Below are 19,076 nucleotides of genomic sequence, written 5' to 3' on the forward strand. Positions count from 1 at the left end.
GAAAAAAAAAAAAAGAAAATCTTTTAGATAGTTTTCTCATCTCTTGCCTGCTGAGTCTGCTCTAGTGAGACAGCCAGGCAGATGATGGGTGGCTCTTCTCTGCCCTTCTGGGCACCAGTGCTGTAACTCTTCCTTGTGGCCTTAAGTTGGTTTCTTTAGCTGTTGGATTTTTATTTTTTTAATTAGAAAGGGAAGGAAATCCCGTGTGCTTTGCATGCTCTCTGGATACCTCTCTGTTTGTTTACCTTTCCCAAACCTCTCTGAGAAAAATCTACCTCAACCCACCACCCCGTCCCCATCCCTGGGGAGCCCCTCACATCCCCACATGGCTCTGTCACCATCGCCTGGTCCCACCTGCGGGCAGCTGGGATGGGCAGGCAGAGCGCTCTGCCCAGACCGTAATTAAGCTGCGTTTTTATGGCTCTGCCACCAGCCACTCACTGCATTCCTTTCCCGTGAGGTTTCTGGCCTCACCAGGAGGATTGAAGGGTGGTGAGAAATCCCCCGGAGGGTCTCGCCTATCGGGGCTGGTCTCTGCCTTTGCCGGGAGGGCTCTTGGCGTGTCACGCCGGGCGCATGAAAGGCAGCTGGCTAATCCAAATTCCATTAGGTATCGTTAAGATCTTCCTTTCCTGTATTTAAAGTGCTTGGCTTTGTGCCTTGGCCTTTTGTGTGTGTAGCACCATGTGAGAAGCAATTCTCCAGGGCAAACCCTGGAGAGGAGCAGGGGTGAGACATGGGAGAGGGATGCTGCCATGTTACTTGGTGCATGGGGTGCGTGGTCCAGATAGTCCAAACGCATCCCGTGGTGCTGGGACCAGGCTGTGGAGGACACGAAAAATTCTCAAACTGCATTCCCAGTCCTGCGACCTCAGCAATTTCCTCCAAACTGAACCAGGAATTTACTTTCTAAGGGATGTATGGGGGGAGAAGTGATTCACCTGGGCAGCCTGGCAGCTGATTTGTCTGCATTTCAGCCGTGCCATTCGGGTGAGTTGGAGAGGAGTTTCTCTTCACTTGCCGAGTCGTCACTAAGTAATGCCTCTGGATTTACTTCCAGCTGTTTGACATGGAGCCTCTTTACAACAACAACAAAAAACCCCAGCTTAAAACAAGTTTATGAGGAAAAAGGGATAAGTCACTCGTATATCTGCTTTGAAGTACCAGTGGTTCTGTGGACCTCGGGCCTTCCTTGTCTTCAGAAAAAAACAGTTAGTTGGTTGCATTTGTATCAGCTAAAAAGCTAGCAGAAGTTTTTGGAAGGTGCTTTCTGTGGGTGAAGGTCTCGGCACAGACCTGGTATTTCAGCACAGCAGCCATATCTGAAGTGCGCTGCAGCAAGGCCTGGACCAAAGTCCTTGGCCGTCCTCTAGCTTTTCACAGAATTGGCCAAACTGCAGGAATGGGAGGTTGTGTTTGCCTTGATTTTTTTTTTTTTTTTTTCCCTGCAAATGGGGAAACTGAGGCACAGAGGTCCTGCAGGGAGCCTGGGGCAGCTGTGGTTCCTTGCCCGTTTTGCAGCCATCAGGATGTTCTCCTCTTGCCGTGGCTGTCAGGCTGTGACTCCCAGCCCCAGGTCTGGGTGGCACCAGGTCGCATTTGGGTCAGCATGACTTAGCTGGGGCAGTTGTGTCTCACCGGTGGGCAGCCGCAGAGCCGTCTACCATGCCCCCTGCTCTGACATGTGCTCATTCAGCAGATCCCATTGCAAAAATGAGTCGGTAGATTCGCCTGCTCAAGGTATTGGTTGTCCAGGCTCATGAGAGGAATGCACAGGAGACACTGCAGAGATGATGGTGCATGGGGAGCAGAGGCTTTGGGTTTTCTCTAGCTGCTGAAGGACTTGGGGAAAGGTTGGGTCAAGAGCAAGTGCCTTGTAGGGTTGATACAAGATAAGCAGGAGGATTAACAGCTGCTCATGTTGTGCTTTCTCTTCCTCCTCGTAGCCTGTGGGCCGCAGCTTGCTAATTCCCCCACTGTGATAGTGATGGTTGGCCTCCCAGCCCGCGGGAAGACCTACATCTCCAAGAAGCTGACTCGCTACCTCAACTGGATTGGTGTCCCAACGAAAGGTGAGGTTTTCACCGGCTGCCTGGGGAAAGCATGAAATCTGGGTCCTTGGGAGATGCTCAAGGAGCTTAGTCCCTTGGGGAGTAGAAGGTGGTGGGGAATCTTTCCAAGATCCCATGGGCCAAATATCCATGTCCTCCCATTGCTTCTGCTGCAGCCCAGGTTCTCCTTCACTTTGAAGACCAAGGGTTGTCCCTAAGGCTTTTGCTCTAAGGATGTAACTTCTTGGCCCATTGCTGGAAAGTGTTATCTGCAGGAGCTGCACAGCTGAGTCGAGCTGTGCTGACACCTGCTCCTGGTTTTGATGGTCTTTGCCTTTCCCACGCAGTTTTCAACGTGGGGGAGTATCGCCGCGAGGCGGTGAAGCATTATAGCTCCTATGACTTCTTCCGCCCTGACAACGAGGAGGCCATGAAAGTCAGGAGGTAAGTGCGGGTGCCGCATCTGTGCTCATACCCAGGTTCCAAAGGGGTGGTGAAGCCCACGGCCAGCAGCAGGGTTGGCCAGCAGCAGGGTTACCCAGCTTGTTTGGGGGGTGATGGACAGAAAAGCTGGGCTCCAGCTTGAGATCTCCCTGCCTTCCTAAGGAGGGTCTGACTTGGGTGCCAAGAGCTGAAAACTGAAGCTGTCAGGGCTTGGTAGCTTCAGGGTCACCAACGCATCCTCCATCAGTGGTACCCTGAATTGACCTTCAGGCTCAGCGATGTGGGGTATGAGGTCTGCCATGAGGTTTGGCCTTTGCTTCTTCATCTACCATTGCCTCTGCTGTGAAGACCAGCATGCTGCTTGGCACGCATGGCTCTTGTATTTTTGGCAGACTGAGGGTGTCTTTCCTAAATGTCCCTGGGAGGGGGGGAGGTGGTGAGGAGGAGCTGCAAAGCCTGCCTTTCTTTGGGAGTTCTGTGCCCTGGCTGCCACAAGCATCTCTGAGGACATCAGGACCACGTGTGTCTCGCCTCTTTTGCAGGCAATGTGCCCTGGCTGCCTTGAGGGATGTCAAGCTGTACCTGACGGAGGAGGCTGGCCAGATTGCGGTAAGCTCAGAGATGTGCTCCATGGGGTTTGGCAGCAGTCCTGGTCCTGAAGGCGCTGTGCCCTGTGCAGTTCGCTCTGCAGTTCCTCCTCTGAGGAAGGGCTCAGCGGGAAACCAGGCACTCTTGGTGCTAATCGAAATCCTTGCTTTTAAAGGTTTTTGACGCCACCAATACCACGCGGGAGAGGAGGGGGATGATCCTAAACTTTGCCAAAGAAAATGGGTTCAAGGTTGGTACCATCGGGCTGCTGCCTCTATTGCATAGTCCACAGTTAGTGTACTGTTGGCGTATCTTCTTTCGCTAAGATGTTGTCCTCGTGATGCTCCTGTGTAAGGGAGATTATACTGCTGGGTTTGATTAAAAATGTGAAACTTTTCCCTCATTCCCAGTACCAAGCCCTGGAGAAGGAAGGGATGGGAGTGGGGCAGAGGGAGAGCTCTCTGGTCAAGCAGGGATGAGGTTGGGTTGAGCAAGGAGCTGGATGAATATTACAAACCTTATTGGTGGCTTTCAATTGAGCTTTGCTTTGCTTCGCAGGTGTTCTTCATTGAATCTGTCTGCAATGATCCCACGGTAGTTGCCACCAATGTTATGGTAAGCATGGCAGTGTCCTGCTTTTTTTTCCCCTTGTGTAGGATTTCCCACCTGCGTCCGGCCGGTTTCTTACCTGAACATCTTGCCAGAGTTGGTTGAAGATTAGGAGGTTTTTATCTTTTTATGATCTATTTGTCCTGGGATGAGAAAGGACCTTTTGTCTCCCAGGATCCAGGGCCATCTGGAAGTAATGAAAATAAAAGTTGTTGTAGCCTTTCCCCAGTTCCCTTCCATGCCCTCTGCGTTTCTGTTGACGTCTAACTAGATATCAAGGAGAGAAATGTATTCAGGATGCTTTGGTGACCCCCTGCAAAGTCCCACTTTTTGGAAGTGATGGATGTGGTTAGGGGTTTAAATCCCATCGGAGAGCAGTCAGACTTGGTGTCTTCAGCCACATGCAGCTTCCCAAAATCTGTTGGGGTCTGCTTTGAGAAGAACAGCAGCTCAGCTTAGGGGTTTCTTGCCACTAGCTGAAGTCTTGTCTGGGAGAGCAGCATAAAATATTGCTTCTCAAATCCTTTGGGAGCTGCTGGATCTTCCCACCAGCAGAAGAGCTCCTTTGCCTGTTAGGCTTGGCTAGGGCAGGTAGGTGTTAATTGGTCTACCTAGGCATGACTAACTTGAATGAAAGTGTCCTTTCCTCCACTGGGGTCTGCTCCAGCCTTATCTCCAGTTGTACATATGAACTTTTTGAGCCATTTTAATGGTGTCTGGGAATGTGTTGCAGGATACTCAAAGTCTGTGAGAAGGCTTTTGTTGGGTTTTGTTCTGCCCCCAGGACAGGCTCCACAGAGTGTGCTGTGGTGGGGGCTAGAGCATGGCTTTTGCTCCTGCTGGGAGCTGGTGTCCCATGGCCAGCGATCAGCTTTTTGGGAGGTTGCACATAGCCTTTTCCATGACACTAATAGAATCTTCAGTTTGCTCTATCTTTTTTTTTTTTTTTTTCCCCTCCTTCTCCCCCCCTCCTTTGCAACACCCTGAAGCTGGAGTTTTTGGAGGATTTAATTCCTTTCTTTGGAAAGTAATGCTTGACAGGGGAGAAAATGAGCTACTATCTGAGCGTAGGTTTTTGCTCCACAGGGCACTGCAAATGAACTGTGCTTAATGCTGGGATCAGTACAGAAAATACGCTGCGGGCCTTGGGTGCTGCCGTGTGTGTCGCACGGTTGTGTTATCCTGTTGGTTTCAGGATTGCTTGTGAAGTTACTAATGTGTAATGCTGCTGCTCAAACCCACATCTTCAGGAAAAATAGCCTATTAGAGTAGTTCAGACAGACCTTAGTCCATGAGAGCTCTGGGTATTCACATTGCCCATTTCTAGCATCTTTCAGCCCAGTAGCTTGTAGCAAATAATGCACAGAAAGGGGTTGAATGTTGTTACCCTGCTACCTCAGATGGTGGACAGCCAGGTCGACCTCTACCTCCTGGGAGCTTTATTCACTCAGAAGGCCCAGGACAAGCATCTTGCCTAAGCTTATGCTCTCTCTGTCCTCAGCTTGAACTGTTTAAACCAGAAGACTTTCTTTAGCCATGAAAAAGCTCAGTTTTCCCACTGTGTTGGGTGGTGAGGTGCTACCCCAGTTCTTGGGAGAACAGGAGCAGACTGATATGCATCTCTACTGGTCGTGCAATGGTTTATACCAGATTTTCTCACCTTGTGCTTAGTTTTGGGTCTAGTTTGCTTCTTTTCTGTCTTCTCATAAGTGATGGATGTAAAGTGGCTCAGCCAATAGTTGGATCTTGGCAGGACTTTGACATTTTGAGATTAGTATGGTCTGGCTTGGAAAGCTTCCTAACCTCTCTGTGGTGTATGTTGTTTTTTTTTTTTTTTTTTCCCCTGCCGCAGGAAGTAAAATTGTCCAGCCCTGATTACCGGGACTGTAATTCGACCGATGCCATGGAGGACTTCATGAAGAGGATCAATTGTTACCAGGCCAGCTACCAGCCGCTCGACCCTGATGACTATGACCGGTAAGAGACTTTGCTGACTTCTGAACTGGCTTCAATGCCTTTCTTCTCTCAGGAGAGGAGTAATGAAGTATGGAGCTGTATTTCACTTTGTCTTCAAATACGTGACTGTGCTAGAATAATGTATGGCCAAGCCTCATTGTGAATTCGGCTTCTTCCTTGAAAATGCTGGTTTTACCCAGCCCTGTGCCAGCAAGCCGGGCACTGAGACCTTCCCAGGCTCTCCTGGGCTCAGATACGTTGGTTCTGCAGGTCTAAATACAAAGGTTTTGTAAAAGCAGTTCGGTTTGAGTGTTACTGAGATGCTTTTGTCAGTTAAAGGAAGGGACTGCTTGAACAGGCTCAAACCACAAGGTTGAGCAAGCCCTGTGGTTTCCGCCTAGTTGTGTGCCCTGGGAAGACCTTCGCTGTTCTGCATGACCACGCAGGCACCTCCCAGCCTTTCGACTGCCCATGAATATATCCATGTGCCCTGTGTGGATAATCCCAGTCCTGCTGAGCCCTGTCCTGAGGAGGAACATGCTCCCTGCTAGTCTCGTTTAATCCTCTTTACTGCTGCAAGGAGGAATGGGGATTACACTGGTGTTACTTAGTTCTCCATGAATTGCCATTACCTGTTTGCATCCTGTTGAAAATAGCCTGCAGGAAATCCTTTTAGCTGGGTGATTATGTTGACTGAGATACCTTACAAGGCTGTTTTTCAAGGATGGTTTTTCTTTCTTTCTGCTTTCCACACCGGCAACCCTCTCATTCTTGCTGTGCTTTTCCTAGGGAGCTTTCTCTCATCAAAGTCATCGATGTTGGCCGGCGGTTCCTGGTCAACAGGGTTCAGGATCACATCCAGAGCAGGATTGTTTACTACCTGATGAACATCCATGTCCAGCCCCGCACCATTTATCTCTGTCGGCATGGCGAAAGCGAGTTCAACCTCAAGGGGAAGATTGGAGGTGACTCAGGCCTCTCCAACAGGGGCAAGAAGGTGAGGGAGAAGGGAATATTCCCCTACAGCTTCTAGGAGTGATTTGGCTGTAGTAGATGCTGTGCATTGTGTTAAGTGTATATTTGATGACAGCTGGGGTGCCCAGAGGATCCATCTGTAGGGCTGGCTAAATTTGGTCTGGGGCATGGCCTCGAAACAAGACTTTCCAGCCATCAGCGTTGCACGTAGGCTTGCATGTAGTTAGGGTTTAACAGAGGTTGGGCTGCAGAAATCTCTAGGAGAGAAGTGTATGAGTATCTTCGAGTTGGTTCATTCAGACCTTGCCTGGGTAGGGAGGGATGTAGAAGGACTGCTGCCACCCTTCGGTAGGGATAGCCAAGTCTGAGGGTGCTTTCAGATTGCTTACTACTAGATTTTTCAAAGACATGGTCAAGCACACTTCTCCAGGTAGGGTTAATAGCTATTTTGGCTTGCCAGACCATTTTGAAGTCCAAATGGAGTCATTTGAGGTGTGACTGTTATCAAGGACTACAGGATACATTGATTTAGCTCTATGACAAATAAGCAGAGCTGTGGTTAAGGTGGCCAGGGCTCTTCCATAGCATTGTAGGAGAGCCCAGGTTGTGGTGCTGTTTCTTGGATGCTGATGTTGTTCCTTGATGACATTAGGTTGCCGCTTTCTCCTCTGCTTTCTCTCTGTTCTCATACCCCTCATAGCTTTTGGGGATCAATGCATGTGTGGCTGCTCTTCACCTCAGAGCAGGAGGCTAATACATCTGCCTATGGAAGGCAAAAGAGGTCCTGGAGAAGGCAACATTTACGGGGAAGTAGGGAAGAAGGCCCATTGGGAAGCTGTGGATCAGGAATCAACCTCTCTTTTTATGTCCCACAGTTTGCACTGGCACTGAACAAGTTTGTTGAGGAGCAGAACCTGAAGGACCTCAAAGTCTGGACCAGCCAACTAAAAAGGACAATCCAAACGGCAGAAGCTCTCCAACTGCCCTACGAGCAGTGGAAGGCACTCAATGAAATCGATGCTGTAAGTATCTTTGATTGCAGTAGGAACAGCTGGTTGCTGCTTGGCAGAGAGGGTGATAGGACCAGCCTTTTCACTCTTGCCTAAATCGCACCTTTTGTGGGGAGATTTCCTTCTGTGGGAAAGGGTGGTACTTCTGCTGCAGTACTCGCAACTTGGCTTCTGATCTTAGCTCTACCTTGTGCAGATGCTTCAAAATGTTGCCTTGAATGAGCAGATTAAAATGATTTTTGCTTGGAACTGCTCTGTAGCTGACCACTCAGAGGGTTATAGACAATTGCTTTGGAGAAGGTTTTGTGTGCTGGGTGTGCTGATGCTTTTTGACTTGAGCATGTCCATAAGCTCATGGATGTCCTGTTCTGGCAGGGTGTGTGTGAAGAAATGACATATGAAGAAATTAGGGAGCAGCATCCAGAGGAATTTGCTTTACGTGATCAGGATAAATATTACTACCGCTATCCTTCTGGGGAGGTAGGTCTGCAAGGAGACCTTCAGAGAAGTGACTTTTACTTTAAACATGACCTTCTTGTCTTCATGCTGTCCTCCACACTTGGAGCAGGGGAGCAGCAATTACTCCAAGAAAATTGAATCAAGAAAGGTCAGGGCTCATATTTACCTTTTGCATTGAGTTCTTGTGAAATCGTGATATGTGAAGATCTCATTAAGAAATGTATCACTTAACAAGCAGTCCCACTAACTTTATAGTAAGTTAGTAGGAAGGAGGCTCTGGAGGTTTCTAGTCCAACCTCCTCCATTACATCCACGCAAAGTGGTGTGCTGCCCCAATTTCCTTTTCTTTAATTTCCAAAGAAGTAATTTCTACCCCTGCTCTCAGTATCATTCCCTAAGGGTTGATGTTGATATCTCTGTTCCTGGCAATCTGCTTTCAGGGTGTGGCACAATGAGGTGGGAATTGACATCAGTTCTGGATGATACTTTAGGTTGTGAATTGGGCTTTTTATCCCCAAATTAAAAGTCACTGTCCATAGACATTTGGGAAGAATCTTTGGAGACATCCTCATAACAGCATGTCTTAACAGGAGAATGTTTAGGGATGTCTGACACTGACTCTGGGTGTCTGGGGTTTCTTCTGGCTGCCTGTCATGGTTCTTTATGAAGTCCTTCAAAACCCTGGAGATTTTCAGCTTGCTCCAGACTTTTCAGAACTTAAAAATCCTGTAGAAAATCACATTTCAAGATGATAAACACTATGCTCAAAGCTCCTGTGCAGTTGTTGCTTACCTTAATAAACTCTCCAGGACTGTAACTGAGATGTGAATGGCTTCTTTCTTCTCTGACAAGAAGAAGTAGCTATGTTCTAGAGTAGCCTGAAGATGACGATTGGTTGAGCTTTGCTTGTTTTCAGCAGTCATTATGTTGGTTTAGTCAGAGGCATGAAATCAATAGATGTACTAAGACAAGGACCGTTGTTTCTTGTGAGGTGCTTGTTTTCTTGATTCTATGCCATATCTCCCTTCCCTTCTTCTGTTTCAGTCCTACCAAGACCTGGTGCAGCGCCTAGAGCCGGTCATCATGGAGCTGGAGAGACAAGAGAACGTCCTTGTGATCTGTCACCAGGCTGTCATGCGCTGTCTCCTGGCATACTTTCTGGACAAGAGTGCAGGTGAGCTCCTTGTCCCTGGGCAGAGGATTGATCCTGCTGGAGGCGGGATGATAGATGGAGCTCTGAGGAGATGAGAGATGTGTTCAGGTCCATGCAGGGCATGGAGCATGCATCTCTTTGGTGTGGGATGGTCTTAGCTGTTGATGAAGATGTCTAAGCCTGCTTTTGGAGAGGGGATGGGGTAACTCTCCTGCTTTGCTTTCTCTGCAGATGAAATGCCCTACCTGAAATGTCCCCTTCACACAGTGCTGAAGCTGACACCAGTGGCCTATGGTAAGTGGGGCCTTTCTGCTGAACATGCCAAGGGGTTTGACTTGTACTGCCTCCTGAATCGAAGCTGCCTCTGGGAGAAAGGCAGGGGTCTGGGGTGGAACACTTCATAGCATCCTGTGCCCATTGGGTTTGCTGATGGCTTGCTTCTCTGTCTCCTTGTGCTCCCTTCTGCAGGCTGCCGGGTGGAGTCCATCTCGCTGAACATTGAAGCTGTCAACACCCACAGGGAACGGCCAGAGGTGAGTGTCGCTTTTCCTTAGAGCCATCCCTTGGTGCCCCCCTCCTTTCCCCTATGGTCAGCCGGCAGCAAGGACGCCTGGGTTGGGCATGGGGAGATTGCTCAGCTAGATGCTCAGAGTGCTACTGGAGAACTGGAGCATCAGATGGGTTCTTGCTCTGCAAAGATGTGGCCGGTCGAGGGTTTTCCGAGGGAAAAGGACTGTTGCATGTGCCTGCTTCCCACTGTGTTTGCCCAGATTAAAGCTGGCCCAGGGAAAGCTCCTCCCTGGTCTTTCACTTTCACCTGTGCAGTCATCCGCTCACCCAAGCAGGGAATGGAGCCATGGATGGAGAAGGTGACTTCTCCCAGGTCTCTAAACTGGTTGGCAGAGCCCAGGCTCAACACCTTGCCCAACATCTCCTGCCTTTGTGGTTTTTTTTTTTCCTGGTGTGCCCACGGCTCTCTGTGGCTACCAGAGTGCCATTCTGTAGGGTGGAAGGTGATGGCGTTGGGCTAGGGATGCTGTGTGGAGGAGATTCCTCGCATGGAGGAAAACCCCCATAAGGGCAGGTCTATCTGCCCCGTGCTCCACCAGGAGCTCGGAGGCCAGAGCAGGGGGACGCCAGCTCGGAGTCAGGGCTGGGCAGCCACCTAAGGGGGACCCCAGGGACCCTGGCAGTGGCCATGTCCCAGCCACTGGGACCTTTCCAACTTGTGCGTAGTGGTGATGGAGCCTGGCTGGACGTTGGACGGTCAGAGCCATCCGCTTTTGGCCCACATCTCCCTTCCTTTGCTTCCCAACCTCAGCGGGCGGCAGCATCTGAGCTGCCTCTCCCTCCCTGTGGCTGTAGGTGGGGAAGCCAGTCCTTCCCCTGCTGTGGGGGCCATCGATGCCCTCCTCCACTACCCTCGCTGGGGATGGCAGGAGAGCTGCGGGCTGCGGGTAGGATGGAGCGAGACATGTATGAAGCGCTTGGGTCCCTCTGCTCGGCTGTGTGGGTGCTGCCCCTCCATCCCACCTCGCTTGAGTTGGAGCTTGGCGCGGTGCCGACCCTCGCTGGCTGCTCTGTCCCCGCTTCCCAAATCTTCCTTATCAGCCTGGGCTGGCTCGTCTTCCCTCTTCTTGCTTCACACCCCTCCCTGGGTCGGAGGGACTGGCTTTGAGGAGGAGACCGATGGGTGCCTCTCTCTGTTGTGCAAAGTCATGGCTTTTGATTATCGCTACGGTTTTTTAGCAATCTATATTTACTTTTTTGTGCGCAGAGGCTCAAGTGAGGAGAAAGTCTGTCTCATTTCTGAGTGCAGGGCCTTTTTGTGTTTGTTTTTTTTTTTCCTCCCCTTCTTGGGAAATCAGGCTGCATTCTTGAACATTTTGCATTAGGGGTTTATTTTCAGTGTCCAGAGCCTTTCAATGCATCCTTTGCACGTTGACAGCGATTGTGGGGGAAAAGCAGATGCTGCTTTAAAAAAAAAACCAAAACAAAACTCAAAACAACCTGCTTCTTTTTTTTTTTCCTTTATAACTGTCGCCTTCTTTCTTTTTTTATTTTATTTTTTTTATTTACTTTTTTTTTTCTTTGTCTCACTCTAATTTAGGAAGCAAAGAAGGGACCTAACCCGCTCATGAGACGTAATAGTGTTACCCCTCTAGCAAGCCCAGAGCCCACCAAAAAACCTCGCATCAACAGCTTTGAGGAGCATGTGGCTGTTTCTTCCGCCCTGCCAGGCTGTGTTCCTCAGGAAGTGCCCACGCAGCTGCCGGGACAAGTTAGTTGAACTCTCTTTTTTTTTTTGTTGTTATTCTCGTTGTTTTATTGTTTGTTGTCCTCCTCCTGTCGCTCCTGAAGCTGGGGAACGGCTTGCACTTGTCACAACCTGTGCTGCTGTCTCCGAGATACATCTTTCTCCCATGGCTGCTGTCCCTCCCTGCCTTGGGTTGGTTTTGGGAGCACCTGGCGAAGGGTTGTTGTGGATTCTCTCTTGGGTTTTGAGAGCATTGTAAACTCTCCAAAGCTCTATCTGCGTTAATTTAGTGCCTTCACCATCTGGCATCGTGGTGTCAAACCCCTGGGGAGCTGCATCTCTACAGTGGGCAGGACCGAAGGGCTAGTGCCTTCCCCCTGGATGCACTCAGCTCCGGCGTAGACCTGGGCATTGCAATAAAGCAAATGTTCTTCTGCTTCCCTCAAGATGGAACTGCCAGGACCCATCTTGGACTTGAGGGATCTCCTCCTTCCTGGAGCAATAGGCAAAACAGATGAAAAATGAGTAGAAGCCTCTTTGGCATGGTGAACCTGGTTGCCTTCTGCAGCCCTGGGTGAAACCCTGTGGGTAGCTGCCATGATGCTCATGTGTCCTCTCGTCTTTCACCCACCCATGAAGGCATGTAGAAAGAGAGACCTTGCTGCACACTTCTCCAGGAGCAAAAATCCCCCTCCCTGTGCTCATTAAGGAGCTGGAGTGGTACTGGAGAAGCAGCATGGATATATAGGAGCCCCTTCACTATGCTGCCCTTTCCACCAGCTGCCTGTTGGATCTTGCTGTCTCGCCCAGCCCCTCTTTGCATTGTCTGTGTTGTCTGGTGTCCTCTCGGCCAGATCCCAGGCAGGTTAGGAAGGGTGCTGTGCTCCTCCAACCACTCTGCTTGGTGGCCGCTTCGCATGAGCCTTCCCACCCCAGCAAGCACCGAGTGTGGCAACTTGGTCTGTCTCTTGGCTTTTCGGGGCTCTGCTTGGGCTGGTTGAGTCTTGCAACAAACCCTCTGCCAGCTTCGTGTCTGGAAGCTCTCACTGTTCGGGTGCCCCTTGCTGCCGTCCGGTATCTGCTGCCCGGTCTCGCACGGCGTTACTGACACCTCTTTCCGTTCTCTCTGTCTCTCTGCAGCCTTTACTAGGGAAGGCATGCCTGTAAGTATCTTCTTGCGTCTTATTCCCCCTTTGGCCCCCTTTCCATGTCTTTTGCCATCCCACTGGTTGTTTTGTTGTTGCTGTGAAACCCAGCTGGGGCATGGACTTCTTGGAGTTAATATTTCTCTGTGTGGGGGGGATTTGGGTGCATCTTAGGAAAGGTAAAGAAGAGAGGAGGATAAGGCAGCACTATGGGTGCTGCTTTGTCCAACCCCTAAGTATACTAGCTTGATTAAATATCCTAATTTTGTTGAGAAATGAAGCAAATTATCACTTGCCCTCTCTCGATAATGTCTAATTTCCCTCCCTCCGCCTTGGACAGTCATGGGATGGGAGATACTGTTGGGTTTTCCTGGGGTTATCTCCTCTGCGATAGCACGTTGTACTGTAGGTGATAGACCCAGGTGGTCTGTCCTTCCCAGGGGCTCCGAGTTGTGTCTATGAGTGATGGCACCAGACTGATCTCTGAGAAGGTTCTGACCTCAGCCCCAAGCAGGGTTTTATTGCCTGCGTGGGAGTAGGAGTGTGTTTTCTGGAGCTGGACTGATCGTGGGTGCTGGCATCTGCAGTTCTACAAACCTGGATTTTGGGAACAGTCTGCCTAGATGTCCTGGGCAGAGTAGATGCAAGGATATTGTCCTCTAGCTCTAGTAAGAAAGCAAGATGCCTTGAGCATTTAATGCACTAATTATAAATAATCAAGGCTTTGACAGTTTGGCTCAGTCCTGCTAGATCCCTGTGTAATAGGGACAGGACAGCTTCTGGATGAATTTGGATATATAGGAGCCCCTTCACCACGCTGCCCTTCCCACCCGCTGCCTGTTGGATCTCGCTGTCTCGCTGGCTTCTGGATAAATTCACGTTACATCACTGAGTAGAAAGCAGCAGCTGTTGGAAGCTGTGCTTAAACATCTTCTCAAAGACCAGGGAGACTTTGGGGCTGAGCTGAGGCTGCGGTAGTGCCCAGGGGTCTCTTTGCGTCCTGTAGACCAGTTCGAATCAGCCTACGTGCATCCCTGTCCTGGTTTGTTTTGTAGGCTGAAGATGGAGGAATCTGCTATAACATGGTCAGGCCTCAGCCCTGCTTGCACATAACTGCTGGTGAACCTCATGTTTCTATCCCTTTTAGAGTAAACCTTTTTGAGAAAAGGGGAGTTAGGAAGGTCACACTTGGCTTTGCTGGTGAATGGGCTGGGGAAGATCATCACGCTCCTGCGTGAATGTAGAGGTTGAGTTGCTCAGCATGGCCTGCATGTCTATGCTCCTTCCCTTGCTGCTCATAGGCACAAAAGCCCCTGATGAAATGCCTGGTCTTCTTGGGTTGCTTTGAAAGTGTTTTTATTTTTGTCCATCCCTCATTCACCTTTTTCCTATCCATGTTAACAATTCAAAGCACTGCATGCCTCAGTGCTGGCTGGGACACTGAAAACACGCTCCTATGTTGAGTTTGGGAGATGGCTGCCTCAGGTTTTGCTGGAGCAGGCAGTGATGGAACCTGTCCCAGCTGTAGGCTGGCAGCAGCAAGTTTAAAACCTCCAGCTGCTGGGAGCCTGCCTCCACCTACTAGTGTGGGACTTAAAGGCTGCTTTTGAGGGAGTGAAGAAGACACCCCAAACCAAAGACTCGGTGTCAGCACCTCTCTTGGAGGCTGTTGCCTCATACGTGCACGTATCCGGTCCTCACTATGTCCCACCACAACCCATATGGGGTCAGGGGAGGTGGAAGGTATCTCCTTCCCAATTTGCACCATGGGACTTGGTTGGCAGTGGGTGCTTCGTTGCATCAGCCCTCACTGTTGGGGTCTTGATCCCCATCCAGGAGGACCAGGGGACACCTGGAGACGCTGGGGACATGGCTGTGTACCTCAGAGTCCTTCTGACTGTGGGATCAAGCCAGTCTGGGGGCGTGGGACTACCTGGGGTGATGATTACTTTTATTTTTGCTTGGTTTGTGATCCAAAGTGCACTTTTTAACAACGACCTGATCCCCTCCCTTCTTCTCCCCTTCACTTTTCATGCTTAAAGACGACCCGTTTGTCACTTTCTCAAAGTTTTCTCTTTACTAATATTTCCAAGGTAAATGGCTGTGGTGCATGTGGCTTTTCCTAACCCTCCTTCTGTCTCCTTAGATAACAGAGAGAACAGCTCAGCCTGCTCTGCCTCATAGCCTGGTCAAGATTCCTGGTGCTTGTAAGAGGCAGTTTTAGATAGTAAAAGCAAAAAGAAAAAAAAACAGAAGAAACCTTCCTAGCTGTTTCCTAGTCCTTTTTTCCCCACCACGTTCTGTGTAGTTTTGTGAATTGGGAAATGTTCTTGTTGTGATCATCTCCCCTTGGGTTTCTCCTCTAGCAGATGCTCTCCTCCAGCCACCACCCTCGGGGCTGGTCCTGCTTGTGTTTAGCTGGTTGTCTGATGTTTTGGTCCTCACCGCGTGCTGGTTGGGTGCCCGTTGTCGCCACCCTGCACCAGGGCCGTGTCTGAAGCAGCTCTAGGGCCCGTGAAACCTCATGGGGTGTCATCACGGGGAGCGGGTCCTCCTGCCGTACTGCTGCCCGCGGCTGGTCCCCATGCCGGCTCCTTGCGCAGCTGGCAGGAGCTGCATCTCCTTGGCAGTGCCAAGGATGGACAAACAGTGACCTCCTTGGTAGGCGGGGGGGACGCTGCCCACCCTCAAGGAGAGCGAGAGAGATGTTTAATTGGGCTCCTCGAACGAACACCGTGGTCTCCTGTCACCTTGCCTTGCATGGACCAAAGAACAGCTTCAGAAGTGCAGACCGGGTGGGGTGGGAGGGTTGCCTTGTTTTTTAGATCAGTTTTTAGGGATATCTGTCAAATTCCCACCCTGTAGTTAAAGCCAGATGATGCTTGGGGCAGGGGGTGTAGGTAGCAAGTCAGCGCATCCCCCTCACCTCTCTCCTTGGGTGGACAGTGTCCTCTCCTCCATGGTGGACGCTTTCATTGTGACCTGTGCCGTGGCTTTCTGTTACTCCCCCCATCCCCTTCTTGATGTGCACGTAGAAGATGCTGCTGGGATGGGGTCCAGCATGACCCCCAACCCCGGTCCTTCCCCTCTCGTTGCAGAACATGAACAACTCACAGAAGCCGTCGTGACTCTGTTGGCGCTGTCGTGAGGCCACCAGCGACGCCACCGGCGACGCCAGCTTCCCATCCCATCGCCATTTCCGAAGCTTGCTTATAAACCGGTCTCCTCCATCTGCGGCGAGGTCGACCCTCGGCTGTTTCTACCTGCGCCCGTTCATCTGCAAACCACTCTGCTGAAGGGGGGAGAGATGCAGGAGAGCGGAGGAGAGGACCCGAGCTCCCCGGGGTTACCACCAGATCTTTAAGCTGCAGCATTTGCTCTCCTCTCCGGTGTCCTGTTAGATCGTAGCAAGCTGTAAAGTGCTTCTAGCGCACAGGAGTTTTAATTTTCCTCTGTAAGCGAATTTGATCTCCTTTTGTATAGATGATTGCTACCCATCTGTCTCCGGGTGGGGTGTATATATGTGGATGGTGCGGGGTTAGCAGAGAAATAGGGGGAAGAGGGGGGAGCGAAGGGGTTTTGCATTTTTTTTATTATTATTATTAATTACTTTTCAAGAAAGCCCCTAATGTGCTGTGCTGCAGTCCTTTACCCACGCTACAGGCCTGTCGCACATGCACAGCCCGGCTCACCCAGACCTGTGAGCACCAGGAAGGCAGTTGTGTGAAGTCCTTCACAGCAAGAACTGCTGGGTTTAACCAAAAAAAAAACCCCAAAACATATGCTTTTTTTCTTTCTTTCTTTTTTTTGGATCAATACACCTTAAAGGGGAAAGGGGTTTGCAAAGAATGTAGATCTGCTTCTAAAACTGGTCGTGAGCTGCTTGTGGTGTAGGGGAGCCACACCGATGGTGGCTCAGGTGATGCTTTCATCTCGGGGAGCACCCAGGGGTGCTCTGAGTTCAGGTGTGTGTCGAGATTTTATTTTTTTTTGGGGGGGGGGAGACTTGAGCACCAGTGGAGGTGCTGTGCCGGTACTTCATCTCCCCTTTCCTCTTCCTTGGAGGAAAGTGGAGATTTTGGGGGCAGGATTGAATCCCCGCGTCATCACAGGACTTAGCAGGTGAACAGGCTGAGCTAGATGCATTTTGCAGACACACAGGTGTTGTGGAGGTGGCCAGAGGTCTGGTCGGGATGCAGGAGTCCCTGTGTGGCTGCAAAAAGCCACAAGAAGGGACAGTTTTGTCTGTGTTGTTTTTTTTTATTTTATTTAATATATATATACATGCACACACACACGTGTGTGTGTGTTTATATGTGTATACCTAGAAACTGCTTGGTTTTTGCACTTTATTTGTGGCAGGAGCGTAACTATTTTATTTTTTTCAAGTCGTCCCCCTTAACAGGGGAAGCCTGAATACAGGCAACTTTTAATTTTTTTTAATTTTATTTTGCATGCTGGAAAGCTGGGACTACAAAAAAATAGTAGTTACGGCATTCGAGGTGTGTGTGGGAAAAACGGGGTGAGGTCCTGACTTAGACTCCATCGGCCAACTCCCAGTGGTTTGATATGCGACATCCCTTCTTGGCAGCCTGTCCCAGGCTGCAAGACAGTGGTTAAAAATGGCAATTAACCACTATTGCTTTGTGCAAAAGTCTGTGGATTTTGAAAATTTTTTTTTTAGGGTTTTGGGTTGTGTGGTTTTTTGTTTTTTGGGTTCCCCCCCCGCACTTCGATGTGCAGCATCTTCTCCATCCCCATCTTGTGCTCTTTGCCTGCATGGCTGAGCTGGAGGTAGGAGGTGAAGGCAGCCAAGCCCTCCTGCAGTGCTGGGCTGGGGGACTGGAGATGGGCAGCCCTTGGGTTTCATCCTTCCCATGGCTTTCCCCAACACCCTGGGTAGGAAACAACATCCCTACAGACAGGAGCAGAGAGGTCTGGGGAGAAATGATGATTTATTTGTGTGTGTGTGTGTGTATGTTTTTGGGGGGTTTGGTCTGTTTTTCCTTTGGGAAAAGGCAAACCACAGTGCCTAGCGCTTCAGCCTCGTGCAGCCAAAGTGTGTGCTCGGAGCGGCACCGACGGCGGGAGGGGGCCGGGACCACGCTCGGTCCGTATCCGACCGGGGGAGAGATGGTCTTGGCAGTGCCCTGCCTGTGTGAGCTTGTTCATATGTGTATTATATTCCTGTACAGATGAAACAGAGAACACTTCCCCCCCCTCCTTTTTTTTTTTTTTTTTAAATAACCACATTAAAAGCAGACTTTTCCCTGTGCACACGGTTGACATCTGCACTTTTGGTTTCTCTGACTTAGAGAAAAACTAATGTTTTGGGAAGGCAAGTGACTTGTCTTCTCAGCCCACTTCCTGGGCAGTTTTATCTTTCTCCTCCTGCTACGAAAAGATAAGCCAGCAAATGCAAACATGATGTCTGGCTGCCCCTTGATCAATCCTGTAAACATGTAATTCTGCAGATGTTTTGGTGTGTATTTGTGTGTGTGTATATATATATATAAAAAAATATATATATATATAAAAAGTCAAACTGCAAAAAAACTTAATGACCCTAAACTTTCTTCCTTTGGGAATAACAGAAGTCTCGGTAGGTCCTACAAAAAGATGAAATTTGAACCTGGCATTTTTTCCAGCAAGGGGAAGATTGGTCTCTGAGCAGCAGAGAGGTCTTCTCGTGCTGGAGGGGTTGGCGGTAGGTGGGATGGTGTCAGCCCTGTGCCATCGTGCTGCCCCAGAAACTCGCTGCCCATCGTGTTTTGGGTAACAGAGCCGAGGACCGGGCAGCGATGATGCAGCCAAGGCGGGTGGGGAGAGGGGACTTGTTGAACCACACCAATGATTTCTTCCCCCCCTCTTATATTTTTTTTTTCCTGGTTTTGTTTTCCTTTGATACTTGAATTTATTTTTTTATTATTTTTTTTTGATAGCAAAGTGCTCTATTTATTTAATGTATACTGCAAAGCTTGGAGAGAAGGGTTAGTTACTTGGGAATATTTTTTTTTTTATTTGTGGTATGTTAACTGTTCTGTCTATACATCTGGAATAATTGCCTGATATAAAGCTGTGCCAGCTTAAACAGGGTATGCCTTTCAGAAATTTGTATATTTTGCAGTTGCTGGACCAATAAAATATCTTGTTGAAATACAGATGTGACCTGGTTTTTCCTTGCATTAGCAATTATGCTCTCAGGTTTGTCTCAGGTGTGGCTTGGTGGCCCCAAGGGTGACCATGTGCCATGCAGTCCTGCCTCGCACTTATGTTCCTGTGCCTCATAAATCCCTCCCAACCCCACAGTGGTTTTTCTGAGGATCATCTCCAAGAGAAACCATTTGGATCCCATGGCTTGATCCTTTTTTTCTCACCATGTTACAGCAATTTTAAGGTTTCCGTTACAGTGAGTGAAGAACTGTTGAG

The 19,076-nt window shown here is 49.6% G+C and overlaps 1 protein-coding gene across 4 annotated transcripts in view; it reads left to right on the forward strand.

Annotated features, from left to right (window-relative positions):
* The window catches only part of PFKFB3 (6-phosphofructo-2-kinase/fructose-2,6-biphosphatase 3), a 44,174-nt gene extending 25,376 nt beyond the window's left edge, over window positions 1-18,798 (forward strand). For 3 of the 4 annotated variants that reach the window (XM_072857431.1, XM_072857440.1, XM_072857459.1), the window contains 14 exons: window positions 1,947-2,072; window positions 2,399-2,495; window positions 3,038-3,104; window positions 3,259-3,333; window positions 3,642-3,698; window positions 5,545-5,669; window positions 6,438-6,645; window positions 7,499-7,645; window positions 8,009-8,113; window positions 9,137-9,266; window positions 9,477-9,539; window positions 9,714-9,778; window positions 11,356-11,526; window positions 15,746-18,798. In XM_072857431.1, coding sequence (XP_072713532.1) covers window positions 1,947-2,072; window positions 2,399-2,495; window positions 3,038-3,104; window positions 3,259-3,333; window positions 3,642-3,698; window positions 5,545-5,669; window positions 6,438-6,645; window positions 7,499-7,645; window positions 8,009-8,113; window positions 9,137-9,266; window positions 9,477-9,539; window positions 9,714-9,778; window positions 11,356-11,526; window positions 15,746-15,775 — 1,466 coding nt within the window. In that variant the 3' untranslated portion in view covers window positions 15,776-18,798. The remainder of the gene's footprint in view (window positions 1-1,946; window positions 2,073-2,398; window positions 2,496-3,037; window positions 3,105-3,258; window positions 3,334-3,641; window positions 3,699-5,544; window positions 5,670-6,437; window positions 6,646-7,498; window positions 7,646-8,008; window positions 8,114-9,136; window positions 9,267-9,476; window positions 9,540-9,713; window positions 9,779-11,355; window positions 11,527-15,745) is intronic. The other variant, XM_072857449.1, reaches the window with a different exon arrangement.
* Window positions 18,799-19,076: the final 278 nt, after the last annotated feature.

The sequence above is a fragment of the Ciconia boyciana genome, chromosome 1, assembly GCF_034638445.1.
Source record: "Ciconia boyciana chromosome 1, ASM3463844v1, whole genome shotgun sequence".
In the NCBI taxonomy this organism is placed as follows: Eukaryota; Metazoa; Chordata; class Aves; order Ciconiiformes; family Ciconiidae; genus Ciconia; species Ciconia boyciana.